Source organism: Heloderma suspectum, chromosome 4 (assembly GCF_057233095.1).
Source record: "Heloderma suspectum isolate Gila_16-S chromosome 4, 16-S_ref, whole genome shotgun sequence".
NCBI classification, from domain to species: domain Eukaryota; kingdom Metazoa; phylum Chordata; class Lepidosauria; order Squamata; family Helodermatidae; genus Heloderma; species Heloderma suspectum.
This window is the reverse complement of record NC_139461.1, coordinates 175,779,275-175,792,094: the sequence shown is the minus strand read 5'-3', so window position 1 is coordinate 175,792,094 and position 12,820 is coordinate 175,779,275. Positions and strand designations below refer to the sequence as shown.

The 12,820-nt window shown below is 46.7% G+C and overlaps 1 protein-coding gene across 1 annotated transcript in view; it reads right to left on the bottom strand.

Annotated features, from left to right (window-relative positions):
- HMCN1 (hemicentin 1) overlaps window positions 1-12,820 on the bottom strand; it is a 349,376-nt gene that overhangs the window by 95,810 nt on the left and 240,746 nt on the right. The window contains exons 50-53 of the mRNA XM_084848192.1: window positions 9,789-9,962; window positions 7,703-7,816; window positions 6,846-6,991; window positions 5,628-5,778 (exon numbers count right to left, since the gene is read on the bottom strand). Coding sequence (XP_084704318.1) covers window positions 5,628-5,778; window positions 6,846-6,991; window positions 7,703-7,816; window positions 9,789-9,962 — 585 coding nt within the window. The remainder of the gene's footprint in view (window positions 1-5,627; window positions 5,779-6,845; window positions 6,992-7,702; window positions 7,817-9,788; window positions 9,963-12,820) is intronic.

Below are 12,820 nucleotides of genomic sequence, written 5' to 3'. Positions count from 1 at the left end.
TTCTTAGGCACAGTCCACAGAAACACACAAACACAAATCTTTAACAGGGAGAACTTCATCAACACATGCTTCAATTTCTCCATAACCTAATGAAGATGCTCATCTCTAAGCAGCACACAGGGAATGCTGGATTGACACCTTTGGAATTACTGATTCAATGCGTTGAGCATCGTCACAGGCAAACACTCGACACTGCACTTATTTGAATGCCCTTTTTCCCACCTGAAAGCAAATCTTTTCATAGATAGTATTGAGATACATAGATGAGCAGGCTATTTGCTGCTCTTCTGCCTGAGCCCCTGCTCCATTTGTCTGAGAGCTCACACACAGATGCTGCTCTCCGCTGCTGCCAACACTGCAAGACTGCACAAGGGCAGTGCGCATGCGAGGCCCTCACCCCCACTATTTCTGGGGGCTCATGGGGAGGGGAGGCAGCAGGTCCATACAAAATGCCAATACTTCCATGCATACCTTGGGAGTCATCCCTGGCCATGTCCTCCCTGTTCTCCCATTTTTGTTCCCAATGTATCTGCATGCCAGCTAAGCGCATTACTAATTAATAGTAGGAGTGATTATTATTACATTTACAATAAGTCCACAGAGGCATGCCATGCTTCAAGTTTTTCTTGTGACCTAGACAATGTGCCCCCAGACACCTTTCTTGGTGCCTGCCAAAGTGCCCTACCCCTCCCACTTAAAGAACAAAACAAAACACATTTCATAGAATCATAGAATAGTAGGGTTGGAAGGGGCCTATAAGACCATTGAGTCCAACCCCCTGCTCAATGCAGGAATCCAAGTCAGAGCAGCCCTGACAGATGGCTGTCCAGCCTCGTCTTGAATGCCTCCAGTGTGGGAGAGCCCACAACCTCCCTAGGTAATTGGTTTCATTGTCGTATTGTTCTAACAGTCAGGAAGTTTCTCCTGATGTTCAGCCGGAATCTGGCTTCCTGTAACTTGAGCCCATGATTCCGTGTCCTGCACTCTGGGATGATCGAGAAGAGATCCTGGCCTTCTTCTCTGTGACAACCTTTCAAGTACTTGAAGAGCACTATCATCTCTCCCTTCAGTCTTCTCAAGGTGAAACATATCCAGTTCTTTCAGTCTCTCTTCATAGGGCTTTGTTTCCAGTCCCCTGATCATCTTTGTTGCCCTCCTCTGAACCCTCTCCAGCTTGTCTGCATCCTTCTTAAAGTGTGGTGCCCAGAACTGGGACACAGTACTCCAGATGAGGCCTAACCAGTGCTGAGTAGAGGGGAACTAGTACTTCCCGGGATTTGGAAGCCATGCTTCTATTAATGCAGCCCCAAACCGCATTTGCCTTTTTTACAGCCACATCACATTGTTGGCTCATATTCAGCTTGTGATCGACAACAATTCCAAGATCCTTCTCGCTTGTAGTGTTGTTGAGCCACGTATCCCCCATCCTGTAACTGTGCATCTGGTTTCTTTTTCCTAGGTGCAAAACTTCGCATTTATCCCTATTAAATTTCATTCTGTTGTTTTCTGCCCAGCGTTCCAGTCTATCAAGATCACTTTGAATTTTGTTTCTGTCTTCCAAAGTATTAGCTATCCCACCCAATTTTGTGTCATCTGCAAATGTTATCAGCATTCCCTGCACCTCCTCCTCCAAATCATTAATAAAAATGTTGACAAGCACTGGGCCCAGGACCGAGCCCTGTGGTACCCCACTCGTTACCTCTCCCCAGTTGGAGAACATCCCATTGATAAGCACTCTTTGAACCCGATTTTGTAGCCAACAGTGGACCCACCAGATCGTTGTTTCATCTAGCCCACTTTGAGCTAGTTTGCTCATCAGGATATGATGGGGCACTTTGTCGAAAGCTTTGCTGAAGTCGAGGTATATGATGTCTACAGCATTCCCACAGTCCACAAGGGAGGTTACTTGATCAAAAAATGAGATCAGATTCATCTGGCAGAATTTGTTCTTGACAAATCCATGTTGGCTTCGAGTAATCACTGCATTGTTTTCAAGGTGCTTACAGATGGATTGCTGTAAGATGGATTGTAGTTGCCAGGTTCCTCCTTTTTGAAGATAGAAACAACATTAGCCCTCCTCCAGTCATCTGGCACTTCCCCCGTCCTCCATGATTGCTCAAAGATAATAGACAGCACTTCTGAGAGTTCTTCTGCTAGTTCCTTTATTACTCTAGGGTGCAGTTCATCTGGCCCTGAAGATTTGAATTCATTCAAAGTAATTAGGTGTTCCTTGACCATATGCCTATCAATCTCAAGCTGCAGTCCTGCCCCTTCAGCCTGTACTTCACCTTTGCCAGGGGGGTCATAGACCCTCTTTTGGGAAAAGACTGAGCCAAAGTAGCAATTGAGCACTTCTGCCTTTTCTTTGTCATCTGTTATAATTTCTCCATCCTTATTTAATAGCTGAACCACTATTTCTTTCCTCTGTCTTTTACTATGCACGTATCTGAAGAAAGCCTTTTTGTTGCTTTTAGCATCCCTCACTAACCTAAGCTCGGTCTCAGCTTTAGTCTTCCTCCCTGCAATTCTGTGCTACCTGCCTGTACTCTTCCTTTGTTGCTTGGCTTCTATCCACTTCCTATATGTGTACTTTTTTGTTTTCAGGTAATCTCTAAGCTTTTTGTGAAGCCACACTGGCTTCTTCTGTTGTCTTCCACTTTTTTTTCTTGTTGGAATTGTTGGTAATTGTGCCTTGAGAATTTCCTTTTTTAAAAACTCCCACACATCTTGGATTCCTTTTCTCGTTAGAGCCGCTTGCCATGGGACCTTACTTATCATTGTTCTGAGTTTATTAAAATCCGCTTTCCTAAAATCCAGGGTACACGTTTGGCTACACTTGGCTTCTGCTTCCTTTAGAACCATGAACTCAAATATAACAGGGTCGCTTTCCCCCAGAGTTCCTGTAACTGCTAATTTACCCACTAAGTCATCTCTGTTGGTTAGGATCAAGTCAAGGATAGCCGATCCTCTAGGTTCTTCCTCTACTTTCTGTAGGAGGAAGTTATCTGCCACACAAATCAGAAATTTCCTGGAGGGGCCATGTTTTGCAGAATTTGTCTCCCTACAAATATCGGGGAAATTGAAGTCCCCCATTACTACTACATCTTGCTTCCTTGAAACATTGGCTATTTGCTTTTCAAAAGTTTCATCCTCGTCTTCTTCTTGATTGGGTGGCCAGTAGTAGACTCCTACCACCAGGTTCTTTTTATTCTGTGCTCCATTTATTTTAACCCAGATGCTCTCGATGGGGCTATCAAGCTCATCCTCCTGTATTTCTGTGCAAAGATATGTATTTTTCACATATAGTGCAACCCCACCTCCCTTTCTGTTCCTCCTGTAGGGATGTACGAAAGTCACTTACCTTTTTGACGGGGTGATTCGCAGTGGGGGGGAGGCACGCCGCACCTCCCCCCAAAATCCTAACCCGGCCGGGTGCATTCATAGGCGCCATGTGGAGCCTGCGGATGCAAATGGCAGCAGCTACGGTGGCCGCCATTTGCGTTCCTGTTTTTTGGCTGTGATAGGCTACATAAATATTTATGTAGCCTTTCATGGCAAAAAAAAACCAGGGGCGCAAATGGCGTAGCGGCTGCCATTTGCGTTCCTGGTTTTTTTGCCGTGATAGGCTACGTAAATATTTACGTAGCCTATCACAGCCTCCGTAGGGACGCAAATGGCAATAACCCAGCGAAATAACTAGGGGTGGACGAAAGGCACTTACCTTTCGTCGAAGCTTGTTCGCGGTCGGGGGGAGGTGCTTCGCGGCTCCCCCCGTGAAGTTCAGGCCGGGGGGGAGGCTTCCCGCCTTGCCCCGGCCGAAATTCAGGCTGGGGGCGAGGCTTCCTGCCTCGCCTGGCCGAAATTCAGGCCGGGGAGGAGGCTTCCTGCCTCGCCCGGCCGCGAACTCCATTGTTTTTTTTTTTTTAAAAAAACGCCCCCGTGATAGGCTACGTGACGATTAACGTAGCCTATCACGGCTAGATCTGCAAAGTCAGCCGTGATAGGCTACGTTAATCGTCACGTAGCCTATCACGGGTGACTTAAAAAAAAAAAAAAAGCGCGTATGCTAATGGCGGCCCCCATAGGGAGCCGCCATTCGTGTTCCTTATTTAGTCGCTGTAGTCTACGTAAATCTTTACGTAGACTACAGCGACCAAATAAGGAACAGGAATGGCGGCTCCCTATGGGGGCCGCCATTATCCGTACACGCTTTTTTTTTTTTTTTAAGTCACCCGTGATAGGCTACGTGACGATTAACGTAGCCTATCACGCCTGACTTTGCAAATCTAGCCGTGATAGGCTACGTTAATCGTCACGTAGCCTATCACGGGGGCGTTTTTTTTTCTCTTTTATTGCAATGGCGGCGGCGGCAGCCGGTCAAAAGACCGGCTGCCGCTCCCGCCCTGCTCGAACACCCGCCGAACCGCCGGCCGGACCCGCCACCGGGAGGGACATTCAGCGAAGGTAAGTCCCGTCCCGGGGGGGGGTGCGGGGGGCGGGGGGGCGGAGGATTTCTCCCCGAAACTTGTTTGGGGGGCCAAACACGTTGGCGCTCGCCCCCCCGAAGTTTCGGGGAGAAATTCTCCGCCATCCCTAGAAATAACCTATTTGTTCAAAGATAATAGACAGCAGTTCTGAGAGTTCTTCTGCCAGTTCCTTTATACTAGGGAAAATAGGGAATAGGGAAGCGAATGGCAGCCACAGACGCGGCCGCCATTCGCAAAGCAGCACGAATGGCACATAGGTAAGTGTCCTGTTTCGCGTGCCTTTCGCAGGGTGGAGGGGCGGGGGGCTTCGTTCTGCCACGGATTTCGGGGGGCCGAATGCACTGGCATTTGGCCTCACCAAGATCCATGGAGGAATTCTCTGACATCCCTATCCTCCTGTTCTTTTTGAACAAGTTATGTCCTTCAATTGCTGTATTCCAGTCATGAGTGTCATCTCACCAAGTCTCAGTTACACCTATCAAGTCATAATTTCCCTCCTTTATTAAGAGTTCAAGTTCATTCTGTTTGTTTCCCATACTCTGGGCATTAGTATATAGACATCGAAGACCATGTGCTTCACGGTCTGGCTTTCTTCCTACATGTCTGTGAAGACTATTATTGGGCACTATTAGAGCTGTTCTCTCCGTTGTGGTGCATGAGCCTTCGTCCATTGTTACCCCCAACTTTACGTCTCCCTTCCCCGTAGCATTCAGTTTAAAGCCCTCCTGATAAAGTTCTTCATGCTGTGGCCAAAAGCATTCTTCCCAGCCTTTGTGCGGTGCAACCCGTCCCTTGCCAACAGTCCATCTTCCAGGAAGTATATTTTCTAACTGGCAGCTGGGATTGCTATGAAATAGGTTTTTGTTGCTGCTGAAAATGGTGGGTTCAAACAAGTTTTTAGGGTGTTGGGCTCAGACCCTACCTCTGCCCTGTACTCAGTCTTTGGGGCAGGTTACCTGTACTTTGCCATGCCTTCCATAGTACCCATTTTGTGCTGGTGCCCACAAGTTTCTCAAATTGCCAAATGTGCCCACAGGCCCAAAAGTATTGCCTCCCCCCAAACTAAACAGACAGACAGAAAGACACACACACACACACACACACACAGAGAGAGAGAGAGAGAGAGAGAGAGAGAATTACCTTGGATGCTGACATCAAACTCCAACTCATCCTCTCCAGCTATATTTGTGGCTACACAGCTATAACGGCCAGTGTCAGATATCTGAGCTGCCTTGATTTGTAGGATGTGTCCACTGGTTTGGATTGTGATGTGATCATCTGATGTAATAGGCTGTGATTGAATTATCCAAGAGGATACATGAGCATTTCATGAAATATGCAAATAAAGTGTTGCACGTGTAAAATAAGCCCACCCAACTTGTAACTGACAAGGCCAAGCCCAGCCTTTTGTTGAAGCCTGCCAGGTTTTTCAGAAGACTTGGAGGCCAAAGACTTGAGTTGCTTGGGCCTAACAGTACCACTGAAGAAAGATGCTGGACTCAATAAATACGTTTCTGTTCAATAAATATGTTTCTGTGCACTTTTCCTCCCCATTTTTCTAAGCCAGGTGTTTGATACACTCTTCCACCATACCCCTTTCCCATTATTCCAGTTCCAGGGAGGTAGCAAAGACAAGAGGTTAATCAATACCACATATGACTTGTGGGCTGCATTTGGGGCATGAGTCATGGAGTCCAGAAATAAGTCATGATTTAACACTCCATTTTCCTACCATTTCCATCCCAAAGTTGATGGTATTGTTACTTCTGATCGTTTATTTGCACATCATTAAGAGAAGAAAAATAAAATGAAAACCATTTTGTAGGGAATTGCATTATGCTCTCCTCTCCTTTGCCAACAGAAACAAGAATAATGTTTCTATTAATGTGCTTGCTAATACTAGGACTCTTAACTCTTGCCAAAAGACAAATTCTGGAAAAGCTTAGAGCATCCAGTTCTCCATGGATGGGATTTGCTCTTATGTCAGTACCTATAAAATTTTATGAGCCAAGAGTAATATTCCACACGCCAGTGCATGTGAGGGAAGCAAAAAACATGGAATACATTGTAAGTACAGAATGCTAAAGTGGAAATGCAAGGTGGAGCAATACAGAATTGAAAACGTAAGTAGAAGGGCAGAGTACAATGGGTGGTTCCTCCTATACCATCCTGCAGTTCTGAGGTTCTGGGATTGTGGTGGGTCGACAGCTTTACTCCTCCCATGGAAAGAAGACCAGACTCCTTATGGCTCTAGATGACCATATTTTTGTGAGACATGAGGGAGGCAAGGGAGACAGTGCTGCAAAGAATCTACTGTTTTCTTTAAAATCACTTATCGAAAGGTAGTAAGTTTGTGACCTGTCCATCCTTGTACCATCTGATGCCAGCAGCAGGGATCGCATGAGCTTCGCATTCCAGCGTCAGGCTGTTGTTCACTCTGATCTTCACCTCTTTAGGGGACAAGCCCATGCCTGCCAAATCCCCTTTTCTTATGGTAGGAGGGACTGCACAGAAAGAAAGAGCCCAAGAATTAAAATGTCAATTTCTCACTTTGATATCCACTGGGAAAGGGAATGTGAATGGGGAAGAGCAAGCCAGAGTTTCATGACCTGCACTACATCAGGGCTGTTGAATCTGGTGCTTCTTTTTTTACTATGATGAGAATGTGGAGAAGGGGCTCAGCTGTGGAACCCAACCTTTGGAAATCCCCGTGAAGGGTGGCCATCTTTTCATACAGCTTTTGTCACCACTTAATTGTTCTCAATATCATGCACTAGTTCTTTTAGATGGATGGCAGCTGTAGTTTAATCTTAGATCTATGCTGCTTTTGAGTTTTAACTGGGGTGTTCATTAGTCACCTTTTAAAGTGTGTATATTTTTATATACACTGAGGCCTTCCCTGGAGCCAATCTGGCCTCAGGCCAAAAAAGGTTCCTCATCTCTGCTCGAGCCTATAGCATCCTGCAGCCACCCAAGAGACCCTGTAATGTATAGTTTGGTCCTAACATACACTGGTATAAATGTCACAAAATGCAAGAAAAATGTGGAAAATGTTTAATAACACCAGTAGACACATGGCTTTGCTTTGGTTAATAAGCAAATAAGTTAGTAGTTGAATAAAATGAGAAGAGGTTGAAGAAGAAAGTGGGAAGAAACAAAGCAAGAATCAAACAATATTTAACAGATGGCAGAAAGAATGCTGTTAACACACTTACTGTAGACTTTCACTTCATAGTGTTTCAGTGTTTCCCCTGCTTCATTCGTAGCTGTACAAGTGTATCGACCAGTGTTATCCTCCTGAGCATTCAGAATCTGTAGAGTTCGACCACCTGTAAAACATGTTTTTTCCAAAGTTAACGTTTGTGCACCTTCCTCTGAAGTGAGAAGGAAATCCGTATGAATAAGAGACATCATGGTCTGCTAATGTTCTCAATGAAAGAAGAAACCACACTTATTTTAGCACATGCTAAACTTGAAGTTGAGGAAGAAGCCTTGGGAGGTGTGCTCAAATTAGTTAGGAAAACCAGGAGTAAAGGTTTGAAGTCTCTTACCTTCATCAAGCATCAGTGCTGGATTAACCAAAATAACCATCATGCTAATTACGCCACAACACTGAGGGCTATTGACAAGATGGGGGCCGCTAAAAAGTTCTGCACCCATTGGTTCCCTGCCTGTGATAAGCAAGTAAAGCCACCATAACAGACATGAATAAGAGTTTTGTACACCACCACAAGCCTTCATAAATGTGGTTTAAAAATGCCAGGCAAAACCTAGATCTTTTATGTGTTGACAGCTACACGAGTCTCACCACAAGCAGAAAGCCAAAATAGGCTATCATAATTCCAAGCAGCCACCACATACCCAATGGTCATGTGAATTGGTCCCAAGACCTAGCCAAATTAGAACACTCCTTTATGACAGAATTCTCTAATGGTTTTGAAAGTGTGCCTGTCCATATCCTTGAACTGCTCTCACATCACAAGACAAGGTGCAAGAGGCCAACTCTTGCCTGACAGCTCCAATTCTGAATCAGAGTTGGAACAGCTAGATCAGAGCCCCAGGGAGGGACCTTCCCTGGAGTCCCAAGATGCTGGAAGAAATTCCTCTGAAGGCCTTAACAAACAGATGGCCCAGGCAGAGTCGCTGCCCCCTCCTTCCACCATGAGAACTCAAGTTTCCGAGGAGGAGGAGGAAGAGGGGCGTGACTGGAGAAATGCTAGGGCACGTTGCAAAGAAAAGCAGGAAAAGTTAGGGACAGGGCTCAGATGCTCCACCAGGATAGCCACTCTTAGAAGCCAATGTAGGAGGGAGCCAACCTAAGGGAGGGGCATCACTGCGAAGCAAGTTTGCCATGAGGTTCATGGGCAAACTGTCAGCAACTTCACTACCCTCCGGTTCGTCTCCTCTGATTAGAGATCACAGATTAGTTGTTTAGAGCCTAAGGCAGTCTGAAAGCTTTCTTGAATCTGCATTTGTAGAAAGGCTAGTCTCTAGCAAATAAAGTCATATTAGCCTGAAGCTTTGTCTCTTTGTGGTGTTAATTGCAAAGGGGAAGGACGATCCAATCCTGATCCTCAGAACACAGTTTTTCCAAGTCCCTCTGTTTGCTTGAACCTGCAGAGATCAATCTTTTTAATCCTAACTTGAGCCGACTAGCCCATGATAACACCCTACAGTGGATCCTAACTTCACTGGATGTCCCCTGTGCACAAATAAACCCTAAAGACACAGAATACCTAAGCACCCAAGGCCTAGTTCTCACTGAAGTGGTCAACCTGGGTCTCTGTTTAACACTTCAGAGTAGGTTGGGGGGAATCACATAACTGAATGCTCCTCCAAACAAAACAAGCATTCCATTCACATAGAAAACAAAATGTAGGGGAGAAGGGTTCGAACCTAGCCTTCTCCCCAATATGTTAGTTTTCTATGTAGAGGGTGTGTTTTTGTTTAGAGGAACACTGAGTCATATGATGATATAGTGGTAAACCCAGACTCAGCCATACCACCTTAGTGAGAGCTAGATCTAAATTTCTAGTAACACAAACATTCTGATAGTTTCTAAACCTATTTGAGTGAGATTGTACTACACATAAAACATGCATTCGTCTTGCCTGCAATTCATTGCACAAGGATACATTACGCATTGGTCACATAGAGTGTAGCAATCAACTAAACTTTTATGCATCGCTCTCTATTCCACCCCGACTTCACCAAGTAATACAGCAAAAAACTGATTTCTGAATGTAAGAATCAGTAAGGACAAATTTTTATTTCAAATTATAGAAGGATACAAATAATTACCTGGCAAAATCCTGATATTCCTATTTGATTCTATAGGTGTGCCATCTTTCATCCAGGTGATTGTAGCTGGGGGGTATGAATAAGCTTCACAAACCAGTGATGTGGGGTTATTCAAGATAACTGTGACCTCTTCTGTACCCCCATCATTATCTGCACCCACAATGGATGGAGACACTGAGCAAGATCAGAAAAAAGAAAAACAAGCATAAAGTGACTCAGAGTTGGAAGTCCTTGTGAATTGGGGCCACAATGGAACTCAGGGCAGGTGGTGGTGGGGAAGTGTGTACATTTTACCAGGAAGATACAAATGTATCTGCAACTAAATCCAAGAGGATATCTACCCAGCAAACTGAGGGCCAGACTTCACATGACATTTGTCGTGTGGTTCAGGGTAACATAGCTTATTTTTAAAAACTAAATAGTCAGCACAGGAGCAGGGGGTGGGAGGAATCAGATCAGGACCATGGTGTGGGGAGAGCAGGGGACTTTATCCTTTGCCCCTGCCATTGTCCTGATCAGAGTCACTCTTCCCCCACTCCTGCTTGCTATTCACAATGGAAAGAAACTGGCCCAAATGGGAAGCCATTAACAGTTCCAGCATGGATAAAAGGGTGTAATATAAATGCATCCCCAAGAACAAGAAAAAAAACACCTGTGGGCTTCAACATCCAGGATATTTTCACCTGTACTCAATCAAAAACATGGCAACTCAGGTCAGTTTGACATTGATAACAACTGCTGGAGTATAGGCTGTATAGCCCTCATCTCTCTAGTGTTTCTAAGCTTAGCCAGAAGACAACGTGACCCTGCTCAATAATAAACACAAAAAATATCTGCAATTTATTTTCTAAGTTCTATATTTTCTACTCTTAGGACTCAAAGTAATACTTAACATGGAAACGGTCCTTATATATGAGTATTTCCACTGTTGTTGGGATTTTACTGACTCACTCAAGTCAAGTTAAGGACAAAAAAAAGGTAGAGATGTCTGAGATAGAATGTATTTATAAGAAAGAAAAGAGATACTGTCATTCCAGTTGTCAAAAGCCTTTTTGGTTTCTAGGACAAACAAAGCAGTCTTTATTTGAAGTAGTTATATGCATGCATATACCTACCTAAGCTATTCCTGTGCTGGTTTTAGAAGCAGAAATTACAAGCGCTGCATTGCCATGACTCAGAAACATCACATGGGAAGTAGCCCTTATGTGCCAGCAGTTAACATTTCAAGTTATCTTGGCTAGGGATGGGGAGCAGGAGCCGTTTCAAGGCCCCTAAGTGGACTGGAAGAACTGCAATGGAGAACCGGGCACCACTTGCAACTCACCCAGAGTACACTGCTCAAATCTTCATGCCACATCCTCAGTCCTCATTCTGTTGCCTTTGACCTCCCCCAGATGCCTGGTACCAAGCCCTGAAAGTCTTGTCAGCAGCATTGCAAGTAGCAATCCAAATATAAATGCATTTACTGACAACTTCAATCCAGATAGATTCCTTCCTTGTGGACTTCTGCCTGGCAGACCGCCAGTCCCTGCAGGACCAGGCCCCCAGGTACCGAGCCAGCTGTGCTGCTCCACCTGCCCCTCCCTGGAGGGGCTACATAAGCTGGCTGGCTGAGGTGGCCTGGGAGAGCCAGGGCCTGCAGGAGAAGCCACCACCACCACTGGGGAAGAGGCGTGCTTGCTGCTGCTGGGCCTGCTGCCGCCGCCGCCGCTGCTACCACCGCTGCTACCACCGCTGCTACCACCGCCACCAGGCCTTCCCTGTGGACTCCTGCCGGGCATTTTTAAGGGGATTTTAATTGTTTTGTTTGTTTGTTTTATTTTGTTGGGGGGGATTTTGTTGTGTTTTTAGGGGTGGGTAGCCTGCCTGATAGGCGGGAGCGAGGGGGCATGTGTCCACCTGATGGAGGCAGTGGGGGGAGTGTTGGGGGCCAGAACATACCGAGGCTGGGCAGCAGGTGCTGGCGGAGTGCTAGGGGCAGGCCATGCCAGGTAAGGGGAACAAGGGAGAGATGTGTAGTATCTGTCCCCTGCTCCGGGCCTGTCCAGAGCCAAAGGATGGCTGGGGGAGGCATGACCCCATCTTCTGGCCTTCGTTTGCTGCTCTGCAATGCCAGGTCTGTTCCCCAGAAAACCTCCCTCATCCATGACATGATCCTGGATGAGGGTGCAGACCTGGCATGTATTACGGAGACCTGGCTGGCCGAGGCTGCTGCTCCAACCCTTGCAGCCATGTGTCCAGCTGGATTTTCGTATGCACAGCAGCCGAGGGCTGGGGATCGGGGAGGGGGAGTGGCTGTTATCTACCGAGAGTCCTTGGTCTTCACCAGACCCCCTCTCCGGGAGACCAAGGTTGCTGAGTGCATGTACTGGAGGTTGGGCCCGAAGGGCAGTCTGGGGATTCTGCTCGTGTACCGTCCACCCCGCTGCACGACTGACTCCCTGGCCGAGGTGCTGGAGGTGGTCTCTGATGTGCGTGTACAGTCCCCTAACTTACTGGTGTTGGGGGACTTCAACGTACATTCGGAGGCCATCCTCACAGGAGCACCTCGGGACTTCATGGAGACCATGGCCTCCTGGGAGCTGCACCATATTCTAACTGGGCCCACCCATGTAGCCGGTCATGCACTAGACCTTGTGTTTGTTTCTGGAGAAGCGGGGAGTGATCTGGAAGTCGGGGGTATATCCACCACCCCCTTGTCATGGTCAGATCACTATCTGGTGATGTTGGACTTCTCGGTTCCACAACCCCTCCGCAGGGGTGGAGGACCCATTAAAATGGTCCGCCCCAGGCGTCTTATGGATCCAAATGGATTCCTGAACGAGCTTGGGGATTCTCTGGGGCATGCCAACGGCCACTTGGTCGAGACCCTGGTGGGTGGCTGGAATGCCGCAATCACTGGGGCATTAGATCGGGTGGCTCCGAAACGCCCTCTCCCCCTGAACAGGGCTCGGACTGCACCATGGTTCAATCCGCGGTTACGAGCTCTGAAACAGGAGGTGAGACGGCTAGAGCGCCGGTGGCGGAAGTCT